This window comes from Olea europaea, chromosome 10, assembly GCF_002742605.1.
Source record: "Olea europaea var. sylvestris chromosome 10, O_europaea_v1, whole genome shotgun sequence".
Taxonomy (NCBI): Eukaryota; Viridiplantae; Streptophyta; class Magnoliopsida; order Lamiales; family Oleaceae; genus Olea; species Olea europaea.
In genome coordinates, this window is record NC_036246.1 from 7,248,743 (window position 1) to 7,271,204 (window position 22,462).

At 32.7% G+C, this 22,462-nt stretch overlaps 2 protein-coding genes across 2 annotated transcripts; one reads left to right on the forward strand and one right to left on the reverse strand.

Annotated features, from left to right (window-relative positions):
• Window positions 1-4,486: 4,486 nt before the first annotated feature.
• LOC111402626 lies at window positions 4,487-7,395 on the reverse strand. The gene is made up of 3 exons (XM_023031000.1): window positions 7,027-7,395; window positions 5,469-5,807; window positions 4,487-5,017 (listed from the first exon to the last, which is right to left on the reverse strand). The coding sequence occupies exons 1-3, from the start codon at window positions 7,351-7,353 to the stop codon at window positions 4,535-4,537; spliced, it is 1,149 nt and encodes a 382-aa protein (XP_022886768.1). The 5' UTR covers window positions 7,354-7,395; the 3' UTR covers window positions 4,487-4,534.
• Window positions 7,396-11,364: 3,969 nt separating this feature from the next.
• Window positions 11,365-12,403, forward strand: LOC111401079 (enoyl-CoA delta isomerase 1, peroxisomal). Its single transcript, XM_023028623.1, has one exon. It carries the CDS (start codon window positions 11,454-11,456, stop codon window positions 12,210-12,212), a length of 759 nt encoding a protein of 252 aa, XP_022884391.1. The 5' UTR covers window positions 11,365-11,453; the 3' UTR covers window positions 12,213-12,403.
• The last annotated feature ends 10,059 nt before the right edge of the window (window positions 12,404-22,462 follow it).

A 22,462-nucleotide genomic window follows, 5' to 3' on the forward strand; every position in this document is an offset into this window, starting at 1 on the left:
TTTTTGGTTTTATAAAAAAAGGGGAAAAAAAAATTGGAACCAAAAAAAAAAAAAAAAAAAAAAAAAATAACGTATAAAAGTTAAAACCTATGATCTTTGAGGTGGGGATCCAAAGGAACAAAATCATTTTTACATGCAAATGTCTCTACTTTTTCAGAGACAAAAGTGAAGCTTATTAATATTATGCCCTCTGACAATGTGGCTGTGAATATATGAAAAGCGCAAACCAGCTTATTTTCATTGTAACGCGTTATTAAATCATAAGTAAAGTAGGTGTTTCTCGACTTTTCCACATAGATTGAAGTTTATTCAGAGTTGGGATAACTAACGTTATTCATATATAAAATAGGAAAGCACTCTCCAATGATGATTGATTCCAAAGCTTTTCAACAATCTAGGTAGGAACATGGTGGTGTTTTATGTTTATATAAAGAGGTGAATTTTAAGTATTTTGTATCATATGCGATGCTAAAATTTCGTAAGTGGACAATATTCTAAATAAGTAATAAATTTGATATAGTAATTTACAATTACATCGCTGCCATGTGCAAGGAAGAGTATAGAGAGATGGATAGAGAAAGAGGAGGGGAAGAACAGGGAGACCGTGACGAGCTCCGTTGTGCTCCAGCAATGACGACCATGTGGAGGAAAAGAGAGAGAGAGAGAGAGAGAGAGCTACTGTGATCCAATGACAGTGGCAGCGATGAACTCCTCTAATCTGGAGACGGCGGTTGTAGAGAGACTGCAGAGAAATGACGAGGAGAAGAGGGAGAAAATAATTAGGGTTTTAAATTTTAATTGGATGAATGGGATGGGGGTAAGAGGATATTAAAAACCTGATTTTTGAATAAACCATATTCTTGAAATCTGATCTTTAAAGACTTGTATGGGTGTAATTTCCACAAAATAAAATAAAAAATTAAAATTTCAAAATCCAAAAAAATATTTCCTTGTTTTTTGAGTTGGGTCTCAGTCCTTTAAAAAGCAACAACAAAATTGATCTAAACAAGAGACCCAAATTACTTGTGCATTTAACTTATATTCTTGTTTTAAGAAATAAAATGGATCTACAATTAAAATATGGGAAAAACTTTTGAAAAATCATGTGAAAAATAATTACAAAGTATAAAATAATACATTTTTCATTAATTTTAAAACTAATCCCTAATCCTCTTAATTCCCCCTCTCTCGCGCTCTCTCCATTCTAGTGAATGGATCCATCGAGCCGAAGGTGCAATCTCAATTGTTTTTACAGGCAAAAGGTCGTGATATGGTGGCCATTAACAACGAAGATTCCAACATCATCACCTTTCATCATTGTATCTTGCTGCAATGATACCACCATTTGACCTCACATAGCATGGCAGGAGCTTCTTCACCTTTCTATCCAACTTTTCATCCAAGTCCCATTTTGTACCACCATTTTCTTTAGCTTTAGGGGCACCAAACAAGTCGAAAACTGAATTTCGTCTCACTTTTTCTGCTATGGGCTCTTCACATTCTTCTCAAAAATCAGACATCGCTCAAGGTCTTCCCGTCTTTTATCTCATTTCTTCATCTTATTGAATTTTATTGCCTGGATTTTTTATTTTTGTTCTGCAAATTTTGCTGGAAATTCTTTTGACAAATTATAGCTACTTGCTAACTAAAAAATAGAAGAAATCAATTTTGCTTACTAATTGTTTGTTTCGTTGTCCAAGTGAGAAAAATTCATGAAGTGCCATATATCTTCCATCGGTAGGATAAATACGTTGGGTATGTTTAGCGTGTAATCGTGTTTAAGTTTTGACATGCTTTAACCTAATTATTTTTATTTACATTGCTACATAGGAAAAGCTTTGTGAAAGTATTGGAGCCCTGTGTAAAATGGCTTAAGGAAGCAGAAAAATAGAAATGAGTTTGTGGTGATTTTGCAACTACATTGTTAAAGTAGATGCAATCTTCTATTGAATGAATGTCAACTACTTTAATATTGTACTGATTAATAAGTCAGTCGGTCTCCCTACCTCAATTAAAGTTTGTAGATAAACATGACGGCAAATAGACTTAAAAGATGCTTAGCGTTTTGTTGGTGAACTAACTTAAAGATGTTTAGTGATGAACGGAGGCAAGGGACAGTGGTTGTCATTTTTTTTTTCGTATATTCTTGTCACTTTGAACTAATTTCAATGTTTCAATTAGTGGTTTGTGTCTTTTTTGAATTTCTATCACTTTTTTAGTGTGTTCTTTTTTTTTATGTCAGCTTTTTGAGTGAGAAACTTCACTTTTTGATCAAAGTGACATACATTTTAATAAAAGGGTGGCATTATTTTACTTTTTAATTATAAAAGGTGATACTTAATTTTAATAAAATGGCTAGAGGAAGCAGATGAATAGAAATAAATTTATGGTGATTTTTCACCTACTTTGTTTGAGTAGATGCAATCTTTTGTTGAATGAAAGTCAACTCCTTTAATACAGTATTGATTAAAAAGTCAGCCAATCGCCCTCCCTTAATTCGAGGTGTAGATGATAGTGGCAATGAATTGATTTAAAGATGCTTGGTGGAGAACGGATGGGAGATACAGTGGTTGTGCCAACTCCTTTATTGTCATTGCTAAGAATTTCAATAAGGAATTGGATCTTGCAAACAGTTAATTTATTATTTATCTGATGCCTGAATGTTAAAATGGCGAAATTTGGATCAGAGACTTTTGAAAGAACCAGCTCCAAAATTCTTAGAAGAATGGGTTTAGAACTTAAAAATGTAATCATAGAGTAGTTTGCATATCAGATCAATGTAATGTTTTGTGGATATTGTACTAGAAATAATTCCTCAGATTTATGATTCATTTGATGTTTTCTCAAATCACGTTTGGTTGCACTCAAAAGTTATATAGTTAAGAGCAACTTAGACTGTTAAGATGAAATTTTGAGTAATGTAAAGATAAGTGAAGATAATGAACTTGGAGGGTTCTCAAGTTCAAGCTATTTTGCTCATTTACATAAAGAGTTCACGGTGAAAGTGAAATTATTTGTGGACATATATTGAATTACTTATCACATGTCATTAGCTAAAGCTAGCGTATTTTTTACTTGAACTGTGTACATGATTCAATTGTTGTCAGCTCAACCATCAATCCGATAATCTCAAAGTGCGCGCATGTAATGTCATAGTACCTTAAAAGCATTAGCTCATCGTGGAAATGAGGTGATTAAGTTGCACCTTTTAGTACGAATTCACTCTAGTCAATAACCTTGCATTCGATATCCCCTCATCCAATAGCATAGCCGAAACAATAATGGACTCTCGCCCCAATAGGGATATAGAATTAGAAGTTTTGAGATTTCAAGAGAAGGTCCAACTAGACAAGGCGTTCATTATCATAATAGATGTCAAATATAAATTCTTTACGTCCTTTTTCTCTACGGATAGATGTCCTAAACCAAAAGATTTCCATTCTATCTCCATTATCTGGATAATCTTCCTTCTGCTTGATTATCAATAATATAATCATAAAAAGTTAATTTAAAAAAAAAAAGGTAGATTTTTGCTAGCTGTGCACCAACTCTTCGGTACTGTCGGCTAAGTAGCCTCGAAATTCAAACAAATGAAAATTACTACCACTAACTTCTATAAATGAAAAGATAATCTCATAAACGAGCACAAAATTACACACTAGCTAAATGCATGTTCACTCTTGATCTCTTTATTTTCTCTCCAGAAATACTTATCTAGCTTAGACATTAGAGTTTATGCAGAGACCGAATGCACTTGTAAATGTTCATTGAAATTAAGTTTACTTCTGACAGAAAATTATGCGTAAAACGCTCTTATGTAATTAACTACGTCAAAAATATTATTACGGACAGAGTAGGCAGTAAGTAGGAATTTGTAGGAACCTATCTGTCTGGACTTCTATCCAAACTCCATAAACGAGCCACAGGCCACTGATCCTGGCCTAGCCCACTGAAGGTAAGGACCCTACTGGGCAACACTTTATCACCTCAACACCAATCAAGCAAAAACAATGAACAAAATAAACAGAAAAGAAAATGATCGAAAGCCAGCAAGAATACCCATAGCAAGCATAGTGTCGTGGACCTGTCCTTTCAAAAGCCCCGGTAGCTAGTCGTGACAAGTAGCTGCTTTAAGCTATATGCACAATTATGACCAATGTAACTTGAAAAACCATAAAATTAGATTAGCCATCGAAAGCTGATAATGTACTAAGCCCCTGTTTAATAACCATTAAAAATAGTACTAACGTTTTGGAGAATGTGTGATTAAGAAGTAGGAAAAAATTTTGGATTTACGTGCAGAATATTTTATTGTGAGAATGTATGGTTGAAAATGAATTTGAGAAAAAAAAGTTTTGTAAAAATGGTTGTCAAACAGGGAAAAGAGATCAGGATTAACAAAATTGCTCTCAATTAACTAGATACACGATCTTTCTATTTATCTGTACATGCATTGTTGTCTCATGCAAGATATTTCCAATTCCCGAATAGAAAATTCAATCATTAGTTAAATTTAACTGTCACTCAATAGAAGTTATTTTTCCTTGAAGTCTGAAGGTGGCATGAAGAATTCTGTTTTCAAACCCCAAATGTTGAAATCTACCTCTTCGATTTTCCAGGACTCTTCAAGCTCTCTCTTGTGGTTTGCAGATTGTTCACCATATCTAAAAACTGTCACAAAAGTCTTTCCACTATGCGCAATATTTACTCCGTCAACGTACTTATAGTCTTCAATGACAGATTCCATGCTTGTTTCCCAGAATACATCACCGTCGTCCTTGTTGGTTTTTACTGTAAGAAGCCGGGAATCTTCAAACTTTACCATGAGGCCTGATCTTTGGCTGAAGTATCCCCATACTGTGTGGTGGATGATTTCATATTTTGGACCACTTTGTGCCTCGAGTAATGCTTGGTTGGCGTCGAGTTTAAGTATGAAGCAATCCTCATCATTTATGATCTTTTCACCTATGCATACTGCATCTATGAACAAGTTGGCTGTGGATCGAGGATCCAAGCCCTGCAAAATGAAAATAATTATTTGGTAAAATTAATTTCTAGAACGGTGGTGTGGACAATGATATATAGAGAAGACTGAGAAAAAGTAAAAGTCATGCTTATAATTTGTCTTCCGCAAAGCTGAAAATTGATCATGTGAGCATGAAACGTGAATACTAGACCACCAGTCATTTTAGACAGTGCAGAAGCAAGCGTATACGATTTATACCCTACTATTACTGCTAGTTGTTTTAGTAGGCGATCTTCGGAGAAATTCTTTCTCAAAACCACAGTGGAGTATGAGGAGCGTGTACTGCGCACAGTGGTTACAGGTCAGATGGACATATGACGGCAGTCATGCATTCTATCAACACTCTTAAGTAAAAATGAAATTGTAATTTGTATCTGAGATAAAGAATATGGTAAACCATCTAATGTATCTATAATTTAATTTCAATGTAAATCAAAAATACCTGTAAAAACCGGCGAAGAGGTCTGGGGGGTCCTTTTGAAATTGGCCTCTGTTGATTGGAAGATTGTCTCCATGAAATTTCGCCATTGCTTCCTGAGATGACCTTGCATCCTGAGATAAGCAACTCTAAATTCCAGAAGCCAGGGTTCTTCTGCCATAGAACAAATCCTCCCTTCTCCTCTGTGTTACTCACTTTAACACTTTGGTCTCCTTGGTGAAAATCCGATGCACTAATTTTTACCTGTCCAATTGCACACATGCTGTTTACTGCATTTATTGCTGCTTGTCCTCCTGTTGCTGCTATGTATTGTTGTACAATGTATTTGGCTGTTGAAGCTTCCTGGGATGTTTGAGATATATTACTAAATACGCAAGATCGAAAGAAGAAGTAATTTAATATAAACGTTAGTAGGGAACCTCAGATATTGACAGAATGATCATTCTACTTGATCCCGATTCAAGCCTCAATATTGAAAAAGGGAAAAAGAAAGAAAGAAAACAAAATAGTACAGAGGGCAAATTTTCAGCCAGAATGTTCATGGTCCTCTAGCAAATATTTTCATCGCTGTTGAAGGAATATACAATGTTCTTTTTGTCCCGCGGAGAATGTTTTAGACTATGGAATAAATTATTTCCCCTAAGATCGAAAACATTGTAATTGCATAAATGAAGCACGAGCTCATAGCTTTAACCTTTTTCTACATCATTTGCCATTTTTTTCTCTTTTGTATGATTAGCCATACACCTCAGCTTTAAATTTGGATTTCTTCAAGATATTTCTATCAAGGAACATGATGCATAAAATCTCAAAAATTTACACTTTACTTCCTTCACAAATTCAATATATATACTCTATTGAGAAATGAACACTTGAAAATTAAAGTATTCAAATTCCAATCATCAACTGGAGGTCCTCAGATCAGGTCCTCTTGGATTAAGTCATGGATCACCCACGTTGCCTCACCCGACCCCTAACCTATATATTGCATTGGAGGAGTAGTTTACTCAAACTATAAACCTCCCTTAATTCTCCGTAACCTCCATGAAGTCTTCATTGTTAAAATATGAAGAAAATGGCTGAAAATAATGGACCATTCTTGCATAAAAATGCACTAAAATGGAAAAGCGAGTGGAACCATCTTTTTACGCAAATTTTCTAGTAAACTTGGCACTAGATTGTGGATAGTGAACTCTTTTGATCACAATTGAGTTCTAGAGCACTGGAGTTTCTCAAAATGCAGATGTGGAGTGAAGAAATGCTAACTAGTATTAATTTCTAGCATGCTATCTAGTATTACAAAGTCCCATCTCTCTCTCTCCATGCGCCTTGGAGGATCATACTTGACACTTTTACAGAGAAAAAGGGGGGAAATATATCATTTGATAGCAAATCGTGACAGATTTTTTTCTTTGTTCCATTAATTTTCAGCTGAGTGCTTTCAAATTGATTTTGAAGTGAATAAATAGTATACATCATAAACGCCATATACCCCATAACAGGCAAATAGTTTCACAAAATCAATACATCTTGTGAGATTTAAAATGGTAGAAATACTTACAATGGAAGAATGTTTGATCGGACGGTTGATAGAATGATCAAGCTGTACTTGAAGAGGAATAAGAGGCGACCCAACAAAATAAAGAAGAAAACTCAATTCATTGTAACGGCGAGCAATAATCGGCGACGACCATTTGTCAGACGTTTGAGCCTTCATCCACGTGGCCATATTCTGCCACCGGAGTGCAACATTGCTGCCCATACTGGCGAACATTTCCTCCGGAATGGGAACCTCAAGCACTGTCTCCAATCCATCTTCACGATAGAAATTTGGACAGAGTTTCCTCATGAAATTCTGCTTGTTGTTCCTGTGTGCGTGGGAATGCATTGTAGAGAATTGCAGGAACGGAACAATGGGGAGAGAGAGAGAGAGAGAGAGAGAGAGAGAGAGAAGGTGCTGGTAATGTGGGTATCACAATAGGCTCCCCTTGCTTGTAGAGGTCATGCGGGCACGATTCATTTTAGCATCTATTTTCGAACAATATTTAACGTCAAGATTTTTTTTTTCTTAAACATCAGTTAACTAAGAGATGATTTGTTACAGTTTAAAAGCCAATTAAAATTAATTTTTTAATCGTTATTTCATTATTTCACTTTATCTCTAACGGTTAAAAAATTAATTATCAAAATTCCTATTAAACAAGCACTGAAAAAGTTAGTCATGGTTAAATAATTAATGTTAATCATACTTCTTCCTCGTTCCATAAAAATCTTTTTATTTTTATTTGCTCCAAATTATATATCACTCCTTATTGAGAATGTAATTAATTTTTTAATATGACTTGTTATCAACAAATATGAATTACTTCTATTTAAATCATATTTAATGCATGGATATATTAGAAATTATAAAAAAAAATTATGTCTTCAACTATATTAATTGTATTTTTTTTAAAGTGTGTGAAAATGAAAACGAACATATGTTTATGGGACCGTGAGAGGAGATTTTATGGAAGCCACAATTTTTATAATTTTTCAATCAATATTTCATCAATTTTATCAATATTAAATTTACTAGCACATGTGAAGAGTAATATATGTGATAGTAATTTAACTAAAATAGTTATGAAAATTCAATGTTAAATAAAAAGTTCGATTATTGAAAAAAAAAAATTTGGAAGTTAAATCACAAGTTGATTTATTGTCCAATAAAATGCAATAAATTTCCCGTAAATAATAAATTAGGGGATGCATTGCCGTAATAATTAATAGCGGTAAGTATTTTGTATATTAGGAAAAAGTTGTGTCATTTTGTTTGTCCATCTCTTTTTTGGCTTTTATGTTATTTGACAAGGGTTAATGTTAAAAATTTAAAATTTCATTTTAAAAAGTCAATCTTATTAAAAGGAGTAATTCAAAATCTTAGAAGTTGGTCTATATTTTCATCTTTATTCAACGTGAAATTATATCTCTTAACATACTCCTCACAAGATAGTGGTTTGTTTGAGCAGATCAATCTTGAAATTCATGTGTTCATTTTGAATCAAGCTTAATGGGCTCGATACCATTTTAAGACTTTAGGTTCCATCTTAAAATATCAACCTTATTAAAATGAGTAGTTCAAGATCTTATAAATTGGTCTATATTTTCATTTTTGTTCGATATGAAATTATATCCCTTAACAAAATGCACTAAAGGTCATTCAACCTTGATTAGGGTGCATCAAGACTACTCGTCTTTAATTTTGTACAGTCAAATATCATCCAACTTCAATTGACATATATATTTAGTCATTTTCAATTTTGTTCATCTTCAATATGTGTAATCAACTCACCCAATATCAATTTGTTTGTAAATCAGGTCACTTTGTCTACTACTTTCAATTTAACTAATGAAATATGTTCGTTCGAAAGTTAAAAATAGTGAAAAGATTAAATGCAAATATGTGCTTAGTTCATACGATATTTTAAGAAAATCATTTGAGATGGATGATTTGCATTGTTGTGAGATATCGACATGTGTTGTAGGCATACATTAGTTTTAGTGTCCAAATCATCATATAACGATAGTTAAATTGACGCGGCAATTTATTCAATAACAAAATTTGCAAGCAAATCAAAGTTTGGTGGATTGATTGCATCAAATTGACTATGAGTGACTAGATCTCAATCAAATTCAATGTTGATTGATTTGATTGCACCAAATTGAATATGAGTGACCTATGTGTACCTCTACTCTCACATTTGAGTTACTCACAATGCATTTAATCATATTTTACAACGAAGGGTAAAAACTAAGAAGGGACTGGTTCATGACAATTTTGTCTCCAAATAAACATAATATGTGCCTCGTGGTAGGGTTGCACAAAAAATTGCAAAACCGCAAATCTAATCGGAATCGTTGATTTGAAACGTTGATTCGGGTACACGTGGACTCGCAATTTTTTTCCTCAAATCGAATTAAACTGTTTCAAAATGGTTTGGTTTAAATTTTGATTTCCAAAACTGTACAAAAATCGAACCGAATCGTTTTTAAATTTTTTAATTAAAACATTAATTTTATTAACTTATAAATTTCACAGATTCTATTTTTCTAGAAAAATACCAATTTAACAATACAAATTACAACTAGCCCATTGAAATAATCATAGAAAATAAATTAAGTTCATTATTATTAGCTCATGGTTTAACAAGTTCACAATACATGTCTTCATCCGATATCTAAACTAAATTAAAATTATTCCCAAATCATATGAAATAAAACAAAACATATATTTTCACAATACAAATCATAATTTAACAAAACTACAACAGCATATCGTGTCCAAAACTTCAAAAATCCTAATAAAAATTTTCATTTCCCAAGCATGTGATGCTTTTCAATCATTGCTAATATAAATTGTTAGTCGCCTTTTGCATATTAGTATTCTAATTTTTACTTGAATCGTCTCTTTCTCTTTTCTCTTTTGATAAGTTTTAGATTCTCATTCAAACAATTTTTTCGTTGTTCTTTCTTTTATTTGTTATTTTTTAACTTATTATACACTTTTAAGTTGTAGTTTGGATAAAAAAAAAATGATTGTTCGTGAGCCTAGATGATTAATGAATTTGTTTGTGGTTTGGAAAGAACGAAGGACATAGCGTATTGATTGTGTGAAAATGTTAAAATTCCCTAACTATTACTACTACCTTCTATTTTTATAAAGTAGTTAGAGAATGAAATTTGTTAATTCCCTATAAGCCTAAACCCTATTAATCTTTGTACATTTAAGTATGTCATGTTCAATCCTTATTTAACATCTTACTACCAAAATGAAAAGAGTTTTAACCCAACTATAATAGCAAAATGTGATCTACCTTTACAATCGCTGTGTGATGATTTGAAAGTCAAACAAGAAAAGGTAAATAAAAATGAAGAAAGTTGTATTTGTTCCATTAACATTTTTTAGCAACCAACTTTGAAAAATAATTTATTCACTGATTTCATGGTAAATATAGATGTAATTTAACATTTAACATTATTAATTCTCATTTAAACTTATATGTTAATTTATATTAAATATTACTATAATGTCGATAACTAAACCGCGGATTAAAATCGAACAAACCCACAAATTATGATTTTGTTTGGTTTGGTTCGAAAAATAAAATGGCTTGGTTTGGTTTGAAAAAATTTTAATCACATGAAATAATTTGATTTGAAAATATAGCACGAATTGCCAAATTGAACTGTGATCACCCCTACCTCGTGATGAAGACTATGGTTCTATGAAAATAATAAGCTGCAAACAAAAATGTAAAATAAAGAATGATAACCCGTTTATTATTGGGTTAATAGATTGAGTAAAATGTTGCAATTTTTCCTAAATATATTTCTTTGACTTTGAATGCTATTAAACTTCTATTTTGTGGGATTAAAAATCAAAATTTTAATAGATTTTAATCGAAGATGATAAGATATATGAATAAAAAATTCGTAAATAAAATTAATTATTAACTTTAACTTCACCAAACATATAGGCTATGTCCATTTTGTCAAGTTGAGATTTGTTTTTCAATTGGAATAAAGTCACTTGTTTAGGGTTAAAAACAGAGGAGTAAAGATACAGAATGTTGTGTCAGAAAATGATTGAATGTTTTTGTTTTAATTTTTCAAACTGTCCAATCATACTTTAACATGTGTCATATTTAAATTTGAGTTTGAATTAGCATGATCGTTTCGATAAAATATTCTTCGGAATAACCCATTTTGTCATACCAGCGTAAATTCACAAAAATTATTTTTCTTGTACAATTAGGATTAACAATTTCGATTGACAATGTACTCACAGAAGGAAAGATTCACGATTTTTTTATACAACGCGAACCTCGTCCAATGTGTAATCGAAATTGTCAATTCTAATTGTACGTAGCGCAACTGAATTCGCAAGCCAGCCAAGGTTATTCCTCTCTATCTCGGTCTTTTGGATGTGAGAGAGGGAGAGGAGAGATGTGTACTCTTGAGAAACGTGATGGTCTCTTTATCCTAACGATAACCGGAAATGATGAGCACCGGCTTAACCCGATTCTGATCGACTCCATCCGGGCCGCACTCCACCGGGCCAAGATTGAATCGGAGTCTATGGGACCCACTGCCCTTATCACTACCGCCCAGGGCAAGTTCTTCTCCAATGGCTACGACCTCTCATGGGCTTTTTCAGATCCAGATCCGGTCCAAGTCCAAGCTCAAACACGATCCAAGTTGATGTCTAAGAAGTTGCGGTGTTTAGTCTCCGAGTTCATATCCTTTCCTATGCCCACCATCGCCGCCGTCACCGGCCACGCTTCCGCTGCGGGCTTCGCTCTAGTCCTAAGCCACGACTATATCGTAATGCGCAAGGACCGAGGCTTCCTCTACATGAGCGAGCTCGACATCCGGATGAAAATACCTACTTGGTTTATGCAAATAGTGAAAAGCAAAATCGCGTCCCCAAAGGTGTGGAGGGAGGTGATTTTAAAAGCCGCCAAAATCAAAGCGGAGATGGCGGTGGAGTGGGGAATTGTGGACTCCGCACATGATAGCGCGGAGGAGACAGTGGAGGCCGCGGCGAGGCTGGGGATGGAGCTGGCGAAAAGGAATTGGGATGGAAAAGTGTATGCAGAGAACAGGAAGACCGTTTTTGCTGATGTGATGGCGGCTTTAAGTTCCGATGAGACGGTTGGAGATACTGATTGTAATGATAGTCATAAGGCTGTTTCAAAACTGTGAGCTTTTGATCATATCTCAAATAGCATGTTTTATCATCTCAATCTGATACTGTCCAACTGAGCTTCTTTCATAGAAGAAGCAATGTTAGCGTAGTTTATATTATGATCGTGGGTGTAAGATTTTCTACATATTAACGTAATTGGATGTATGAAATATGGAGAAGATGCAATATAAAAATGATTATTCTATTTGTGATATCAATGCGGTCTCTTATTTGGCCTTTGTTGAAATGCAGCTATAATAATTAGGGTAAGTCACAGTCATCTTTCTCAAGCTTCGAACCTCATTGCATTCTCGGCCCCAACTCTTTATTTATTTATTTATTTATTAGAAGAAGCAATATTAGCGTAGTTTATATTATGATCGTGGGTGTAAGATTTTCTACATATTAACGTAATTGGATGTATGAAATTTGGAGAAGATGAAATATAAAAATGATGATTCTATTTGTGATATCAATGCGGTCTCTTATTTGGCCTTTGTTGAAATGCAGCTATAATAATTAGGGTAAGTCACAGTCATCTTTCTCAAGCTTCGAACCGCATTGCATTCTCGGCCCCAACTCTTTATTTATTTATTTATTATTATTATTATTATTATTTTGTGTTACAAACCAACCTACTGTTGGGAATCTACTTATACATGTACAGCGGAATTTAAAATAATTTTTCATTCCCACCAAGAATCGCCTTTGTGTTTAGATAGAAATTGTGATAAGGATTGTACCTTTGAAAAATTCTGCAATCCTTTTGCTTTTCTTTTCGTTCCATCAACCTTGATTCGCCACCACAGCTGTCCAATTGTCCAGCCTCCAACGGTGATTCACACAGAGAATAAGATTGCAGTTTCTAGGGTTTTCTCTTGTGCCAGCAAGAAATAATGAAAAAACCATTTAGACCTCAAACCCTAGCTATGTATTTATATAAACCCAAACGGGTTCGGCCCGATCCGGTCCAATATTTAATTAATCCAATTAATTAAACCCGGCCCGTGAATTAATTAATTCAATTAATTAATTCGAAAATATAAATAACAAATCAAATTAATTAATTTATCTAACAATTGTTAAATTAACCAATTGACAATTTGCAATCTTCCAATTCTCTTTTGTGTGCGACCCATTAGGTTCCCGACCACGATGCCTAACGACGTGAAATATTATTTTGATCTAATCAAAATTGATAAATTAAAACACCCTTTTAATTTATCGTCAATTCACACTCGCCGTCCCTGTTTGACATCTAGCAATGTGTCAGGGCAATACATGTGATGGGAAATGTCACGTGGTAAGACAAAACCAAATTCGTTCGTTTACCGTGAAATTATAATCCCTTCGTCAATATGATCTGATCAATTACGAGATATAGAATTGTGTCAATCTCGATCATCGATCATATCTTTCACTCCACTATTAAGTCAATATAAGTCGAAAACTCTTTTTTCGACTTATGAGCACACATTGGCCAATGATTTCATCATCGACTTAATTGAATGAAACGCAGATCATAATCTCCTACTATCTAAAAGTGACGAATCCTTTATTGATCAATCACAACCTTCATACGATTCTTGACGTACCCGAACGATGTCGTATTAGCTGCCCTTTTTAGAGCAACATCCAATATCGCCAAAGTATGATTGTCCTCATATAAGGTACCATGATGACCTCAAATCAAATGACCAATTCCACTATCGAACGTTAGAGATTAACCACTGATACTCAGATAGTTATCCATGTGGAATCTCTCGACGGGTCTCCAATGTTTTGTTCTATAACAAAACATCCACGTGTTCATTTAAGTGTCACCATACTTTAACTAGTGAGATCGGCTACTTACTTCACAAGTAAGAAATGCCATACGCGATGGTCTATCCGTAATAACGATATCCGTATCTCGTTATTACTTACGATCACGGATGATTTAAGATTCAATTAGATGTAATTTGTATCTCACAATCACAACTCCTTGTGATTAACAAATTACAAATATTTGAATTTACGGACTCTATTATTTATTTAATTGTCTATTAATTAAATAATAGATCTGTCATTTAATTGCATTAATTATATAAAAGTATTTATATCCAAAGCTGATTGGACCTAGGGCATAATACTTACACCAACATCCTTGGATTAATTAGCAGCAACCATCCTCATGTCCGGGGGGGAAGGTTTTCAGAGGAGGGCATTGCAAGGAGTGCATTGGCAAATGGGGAAGAGAGAAATCAAGAAGTTAATGGGAAAGATTGAAGAAAATGATGGTGTGGAGAATGACAAAAAAGAAGAGGTTGAAAGCTGAGAGAAGAAGCCAGGTCTGAGGGGAAGAAAAAAGGGAGATAAAGGGAAAGGGAAAGGGAAAGGGAAAGGGAAATTGAAATTTGGATGAAAAAAGAGGAATAGAAAAATGGGGCAAGTGATGCTGAGGAAAAAGGAACAGGGGTATTTTTAACTGAAGGGCATCAATGATGAAGTCTTAACAGTTGGCAATTAAGAAGCTTGAACAGCTGAATGAAGATAGTTTTGAGTCCGAAGAGGAAGAGGAAGAGGAAAGGAAAACGGAATAGAGGTCCAAAGAGAGAGGAAGAGTGCAAAATTTGAGGAAAGTGGTGGAAGAGAAAAATGGGAAAGAGGAAAGTCAGAAGAAAAAGTGAGGAAGAAAGCGGGTTGAATGATGAGGATTGAGAAGATGGGAAGAAGAAAGAGGACGGAGAAGAAGGGGAGAAGAAAGTGGATGAGGTAGAAACTAGTGGAGAAGGAAGATATTCACTTTGAGACAATAATGATAACTCAGAGAATTCATCAAAGATCAGGGTCAAAGAATTATGATGAGAACGTAATTTTCTTTTTGAATATTTAATACTTAAAGGTTGTTTTTTTATTTTTCCATTCTGACCTTTTTTGGTTCGGGATTTGACTGGGGACTGAGGTCAAGTCTAACCTGCGTCACCAGTGCCAGAGAAATGACAAACAAAGGGTTGTAAGGTGTGGAAACTGCAAGACAGAGATATCGTTTACCTTGCGTGGCTAGATGGTATGAAAACTATTTCGAGAGCAATGCCTATCTTTTGATTTGGTTACCACTTACCATTCCATGTTTACTTCATTATGGATGTGCTGAAAGGGTGGCATGTCTGATCATCCTGAGTTTCTGAACTTGATTGTGAAATATGAATTTTGTTATACTCACTTGAATATATCATAGGCTACAAATGCTGAACTGAAGGAGAATGCCACAGTAATATGGTGAGGCCAATGGTTCCTTTGAAATCTGATTTCAATTATGTTGTTAAATGGAAAGAGTTGAAATATACAGCCTATATATTGTATTTTTCCATCCTTAGCACCTAGTCCAACTCTGTGTGTTACCTTACTGTGCCTTACTATCAGCGAATTTCTCTGAAACATGGTTAGATGCTAACGAATGCCTTGTTTGTGCTTTTATATGATTGTTGGATTCCCTCTTGAATTAACCAGTTACACAGGTTGATCATGATTGTTTTTTCGCACTTCTCTACTTGCTTTGTTGTTTTTCTTTTAGTAAGAATCAGTATATAGTTTCTGGTTTCTTTCATTTTTATTTTGCATGCAGCGCTCAAAGAATTTAAAATTGGGATTTACTGAAGAACGAAAGATTTATCCTCCAATTGCATTTGCCGCCTTCTAGCAATTCAATATCAAAATATGATAAGAGATTAAGATGATGAAAGAAAGGGGGAAAAGAGTCTCTTGAAATTTGACAGAAGAATTTATTGAATCCAATCCTATACGTGTGGGTAGAACTGATGTATTAGTACTTTTATTTGTGTGATGACGTATTTTGTTAGGACAGGAGAAGTGTTAATTTTCTGTTTTATGCAAAACATTAGGAACTTTTGATATAGATATATATATCGGAATGATCTTCTAAGCATTTAATTGATGAATCATTAAATACATGGGGCCTACTGTTTACTTATTCACCAATTATATATATAAGAATGATATCCTAAGCACCGGTAATATGGTACATCATTCAATTGATGAATCATTAAATACACGAGACTTATCGTTTACTTATTCACCAATTATATATATAGAAATAATCTCCTAAACACCGGTGACATGATACATCATTTAATTGGTGAATCATTAAATATATGTGACCTATCATTTACTTATTCATCAATTAAATAATGTGTCATATCGTCGGTGCTTAACATAAACTAAACACCGATACTTAGAAAATCACTTCCGTATGTATGTGTATATAGACACACACTAAAACATTTCACCTTTTTGCTAATATCATATACTAATTAGTATGACCGGAAATTTCTCAGCAAATTGTTCATTTTGAGCTTATTTTCGGCCTATGAATATGATGTTAATAGAGCATGAAATCGATTGCTAAGGGGGAGTTTAGTTTTCCGTTTTCAAGCCGTTTTCTGCTTTCAATTTCGAAAATGCCCAAAATGTGTTTGGTCTATTGTTTTCGAAAATGTATTTTCGAAAATAAGGAAAAATATATAACTGAAAATTCAAAATGCGGAAAACATTCAAAACACGCATTTTTTTACCCAGTGAATGTTCAGCAGTACTTTTAAAATAAAATGTTATAATCTGATACAATAGTGAAGCATAATAATGTTAAAACCCACAAAACATTTTACAAATTTTTATTATTTTTTTTCGTTGATCAAAATTTGGAAGAACTATTATTTCCTTTTTTACTGTCCAAGTGACAGCAAAATATATCCAGAAGGATGAAGGACGGATTAGCTATTTTTTTTACAACGATTCCTATTTTTGATTTATAAATTTATTATTTTATTTTTGTAGCAAAAAAAAATAGTAAATTCACATAGTTTAAAATATATATTATTTGGTGATATATTAGCATAAAATTATTATATTTTACTTAATAATCAAATTAATTGAATAAACATTATAAAACAATTTCTAAAAATTTTAAACCAAAAATATTTTCTAGTTTTCTATTTTGAGAAACAGTTTTTCAAAATGACAAACCAAACATGTCTTCCGTAATTTGAAAAATGGTCCTTCAAAATAGAAAATTAAAAACTAATTCAAAATTGAAAATAGAAAACGAAAACGCAAATCGAACGCACTCTAATATTTTCTTGGTGGACTGAGTTGTGTTATGCTCATCTGGATCAAGGAATATATTGAGTATTCATATTTGAACAGCTAACTCTGGAAAATCGATTTTAATAAATGTAATTGATTGTTTATATAGCGGCCTACATATATATTTTTATCATTGGGTCAGAGTTTTTTCAACCAAATAAGAAAAAAACATTCTCACTCTCTTTTTAACATTTCATCTGTAAATAAATTATTATGTAATTTTATTATGTACAAGTAGGTACTTAAAAGATAATGGCTGCTTGGGGCTTTTGGTTACCTATTTTGTGGTTTTTTAAAATGTCGATTTTGGTCGTTTATGAAAGATTTATTTTGGTGTGATTTCTAGTAATTGTTTATAAAAAGTCAAACTCATGTTTTAGAGCTTATTATACAATGGTTTTGGATTTTTTTTTTTAAAGAATAAAATTACATCCTTGTCCAGAAAAAGAATAAAATTACATATATGTTCATACATAAAAGAAAATGTAATTATGTGTTTGAATAATTATTTTAGAAGATAGAATTATGAGGAAATTTTGAAATAAATTTTTTAAAGAGGCTAAAAAATGAAAATAATTGTTTTGGGATATAACTGTCAAAGTTTCATTGTTTTTTAGGTAAATTTGAAAGAAAAAACTGATTAATGGTAAAATCAATCAATTCGGTGGGCTGAGTGAACCATTCAAAACCAGCTTTCTAAAAATCCAACTATCTATGTACTGACTTTTCAATTTATTTGGATAAAAAGAAAACGAATTTCAGGAAATTGAATTGTTTAAAAATTATTTTTTTGGGAATTGTCAATTTTTTATGTTTGATTGCTAAAATTTTCCATGTGAAAAATATTAATTTAAAAGTATTTTTTAGTATTCGTTTGACTTTGTTTTACATGAAAATTGTCAAATAAAGGAATATAATTTACTGGTATTGAGGATGAAATTTGTCTCCATTGCCAACAAAAAAAATTATCTATCTTTTGGTATTTGTTTGACTTTATTTTATATGAAAATTGTCAATTTAAAGGAAATATTTTTTTACAATGATTCTTAAAATTTGTTTTCATTTCAAAAAAGAAGAAGGAAAAAAAATTGCTACAGTAAGATGGAAAATGAATTCTCACCATTTTTGGTGAGAATTCAAATTCATCAAAAAGTGGGAAATTGTCTACGTGGCCAATGAAAGTGAAAAATGTTTTCCATGTAAAATTTGTCCTACCAAACACCACAAAAGTTGAAAAATCTTGGTTATTTTTCATTTTCTATGGAAAATGTTTAGCAATCAAATAGGGCCTAAGTGGAAAAAAAAAATGGCAAGCAGGCCCTAGGAATTTTGATATTTCGATATTAAGGCTTTGTTTGAACCTCATTATTTTCCCCATTAAAATGAAAAATATGATCGTTATTCATCACATCAAATCACCATATTTGACTTTTTATCTTTTGTGTATGGTTCATAACGACTGTATTTTTTATTCTCATTTTTACAATAATGTAACTCAAACGGGGGCTAAAAGTGTGATCTTACGCGGGTGCAGGTGGGTATATGTGGGGTCAGACCCCACAAATTTATTTATTTATCTATTAAATTGTACTTGTATTATTATTTTTTTCTTCACTTTTTCCTTATTTGCACAAGTTTTTCTTGCAAAATTCTGCCAGTCAACTTCTCTCAACCTCTAATCTCATTCTATTTTCAAAGACCTAATTTTGTCATTTTAAACAAATAATTTCTATTTATTACTAAGTTCGTTTGAACTGATGCCAAAGCGAACAAACACGTTAATTAATTTTTTATGGACTTATGGTCCTTATATATATCTTTGTATAATTTTTACAATTTTATTGTTAAGATACGTGATTGGATTTCTACAGTTTCAAGTATTTAAATCGATTTATTTGTTAGAAAAAAGGGATTTCTGTTTTTTGCTAATTAAGTTCCTACTCTATAATTGTATTTTTGTTGATTTCATTTGTGCCGATTTTAGTTCCGACTTTAATATCACTTGCAAAGTAAGCAATGACTTACCATAATTTGGAAGTTTTAGATTTTAATGATATAGAAATTCAACCCTTTTTTTTAATGTATTTTAAGAAATTGATATTTATTTTATTGTGATCTAAATAGAATACTAGGACTTTGTAATTTGCATATTAAAATTGATTTTATTTTATGATTTCAATTAATATTTTAATAGATTAACATTCATTTATTTTTTGAGTTTTATATCAAACAATCATGAAAAAATATCTTAAACTAAAATTTTAATGGCTACTCTGACTATTCTCTCTCTAGCCTCTAATTGCACATGTTTTGTGTATTTGTATGAGAGAGAATAAAGGGGGAGACGTGAGTTAATATTTGTCTTAGGATACCATCATGTGCTCACCTACTTCTGAAAAGAAATAATTTCTCAATCACTTATTTCAATTCCATCAATCCAATTAGGCAAAAAATCCACGGCAGATGAAAATCCTAGTTGACCACTGACTCCATTAAAAATTGACATGTTGGAAAATCCTATATTGAAAAAGCAGCTTATTTTCAATAAGTAGAAACCCAAAAAAATAAGCCAAAAAGTTGAATAATTTATACCATCTTCAACCTATTTTCTGGGTTGAAATTTGTTTAGAAATCAAAGGAAGTTAATTAACAAAGAAGAAAATTTATAGCATCCTTTGATCCAAAATTTTCTTAGTTGCTCACATGGGCGGACCCAAGAGGGGTCATGGGGTCAAGTGACCCCCGAACTTTTGAGATTTTCCTTTTTTTTTTTTTTCTTTTTTATATAAAGTCATGTTTGGTATAAATTGAAATTTAAATTTTGATCTAAATCAAAGTTAATAATTAATTTTAATAACATATTTCATGAATTTCTTAACTTCTAAATTTTATCAAAATTTACTAAAAATCGGACTTTAATCTCCACCAAACAAAGACAAAATTACAATAAATTTGAATTTTCTTTCTTTTTTATTCCTCTATCGTATTCTCTCCCTTAAGCCTTTTATCAAAATTTTAACTCTTTTCATTTTTTAAAATTTGTTTATAATTTCTCTACAATTATCACATCTACTACAAATTTTCATTTTTCAATCAAATTTTCAACTAATTAGAACCTAAATTTCCATTTTCTCCTATCCTATTTGTGTATATACTATACGGCACGTGTCTAAATTGACTATATAAAATTTAACTTATATCTAACAAATTGTGTTTATTTGACTGATTATTATTATTGAATATTGGTTATTTGTTTTTTCTTTCGATTACTTGGATTGATTGTTTGTATCAAATACAACAATTTTTTAAACTATAAATATGCATTTTTTTTTTGTGATGAGCAAAATATTGATAAAATTATTGTTCAAAATCAAATAGATGAAAATGATTAGCAAAATATAAAGGAAGAAATACTTTTGAAATGTAAATCTACATTTTTTTGGGTCAAATATGAATTATACGAAAATAAAAAAAATAAAGTATTCGATCTGTACAAAATTTGATTGTGTCCTCTAACCCAGTTTCTCTGCGTCCGCCCCTGGTTGTTCAAATACTCAGAGATAAAGGGCTCCAGATTCTTTCACCAGAAATATGGGTATCTCATGATTTCTTCAAGCCCTCCAAGCAATTTTCGCCAGCAAACACCGTCAAAAAATTGACTCCGGCAATAAAGTATATTTCTTCTACCATGATGATTTTTGACAATTCATTCATAATAACAGATTCGTGCTACTCATCCACATCAAATAGGGTGGGATTGACACCATGATCGTGAAGCAAAAGACCACATGGCACATGCAGCAACCTCTTCAGGCAAAACCCACCACCATATTTTCTGTCATTAATTTTATTAGAATCACCTTGTCGTCATCATTTGTTTTTCTATTCTTCGACGGAGGATTGGTGGCGCCTCTTTCTATGGTGGTGGTTGAAAGCCAGCCTTTGTATGGGAACGCCTTCTGCATGGTGAGTATTGGGTAAATACAGGTGACTTTTAGGACAATTGTGGGTTATATAAATTAATAACAGGGCTATGATGAATAGGGAATTAGGGTTCATGTTAATTTAAAGGGTTTTCCATTTTGATTTGATAAAGTCTTGATTTGGGATTCCATTGATGAGAAACTGATTTGGGAGAAGAAATGGATTTTGACTGCAGGGAAAGCTTAATATTGGAGGAAGATAAGTAGGCAAAAAAAGAAAGAACACTTCTAGCCTTTTGAAGAGAATTTGATATATCAATGTAGTGTAATTTTCTAACGTGTCAAATTTTAACGGAGTCAATGGCCACCTAGGATTTTCATCCACCACATGGACGTTTTTGCTTAGTTGGATGGATGGAAATTTAATGGGTGATGGATGGATAATTTTTTTTTAAAAAGTGGGTAAACAATTGATAACATTTTATTTTTCGACGAGCAAGTAGTTGTTGTTTCTAGAGTTTGAATTCACTCCTTCGAAAACAATCGGACAGAATTACCTGAATGCAGGAATTGATCAACAGGATCAGAAATTGTAATTCGAGCCCACCGACTTCACGATGTGTCCTTAAAACGAATTTGCTGCCTTCAATGGTGCTAAAGGCGTCCAGCAATCGTTTCCCAGGATAGAACGAATTTTTCGTCTCCTACGGAAGCAGCACTGCAGTCTGTAAGAGTTCCAACGAACTCAACGAAGTGTTTTTGACTTCGAGACAATATCAGAACGAGAGAGAGGGAAATGAGATTCAAAGCACAGAAAGTTTGCAATGAAAATGGTGTAAATTTTCTGGTAGAAAGGCTGGCTATTTATAGACTTGTTCGTGGCCATTCGAACAGTCATCACCTTTCAGACAAGCCTCAAAAATCCGAGCAGACATACTGTTCTTAAAAGTCGTGTCTGTTAAGTCGGTTAACAGTCGGCTAAACAGTCGACTGTTTGGTCGGTAAACAGTCGACTGTTTGGTCGATAAACAGTAGAAACAGTCGACTGTTACAAGAAAATAAAACACCCGGAATAAGCCAAAATTTAAATAAATTTTGTACCCAAGAATTTGATTATTTACAATTTGGCCCAAAATTTTAAATAAATTTTGTCCAAAAAGTTAATATAGTGTAAAGGTCGACCCGGACCCGCACCGAAC

Bases quoted from the DNA above. Each gene is read 5' to 3' on its own strand.
- LOC111402626 (XM_023031000.1), bottom strand. From the start codon at position 7,353: ATGCATTCCCACGCACACAGGAACAACAAGCAGAATTTCATGAGGAAA. The intron at 5,808-7,026 runs GTAAGTATTTCT...CAAACATCCCAG, and splicing joins CGATCAAACATTCTTCCATT to GAAGCTTCAACAGCCAAATA. The intron at 5,018-5,468 runs GTATTTTTGATT...TTCATTTTGCAG, and splicing joins CTCTTCGCCGGTTTTTACAG to GGCTTGGATCCTCGATCCAC.
- LOC111401079 (XM_023028623.1), top strand. From the start codon at position 11,454: ATGTGTACTCTTGAGAAACGTGATGGTCTCTTTATCCTAACGATAACC.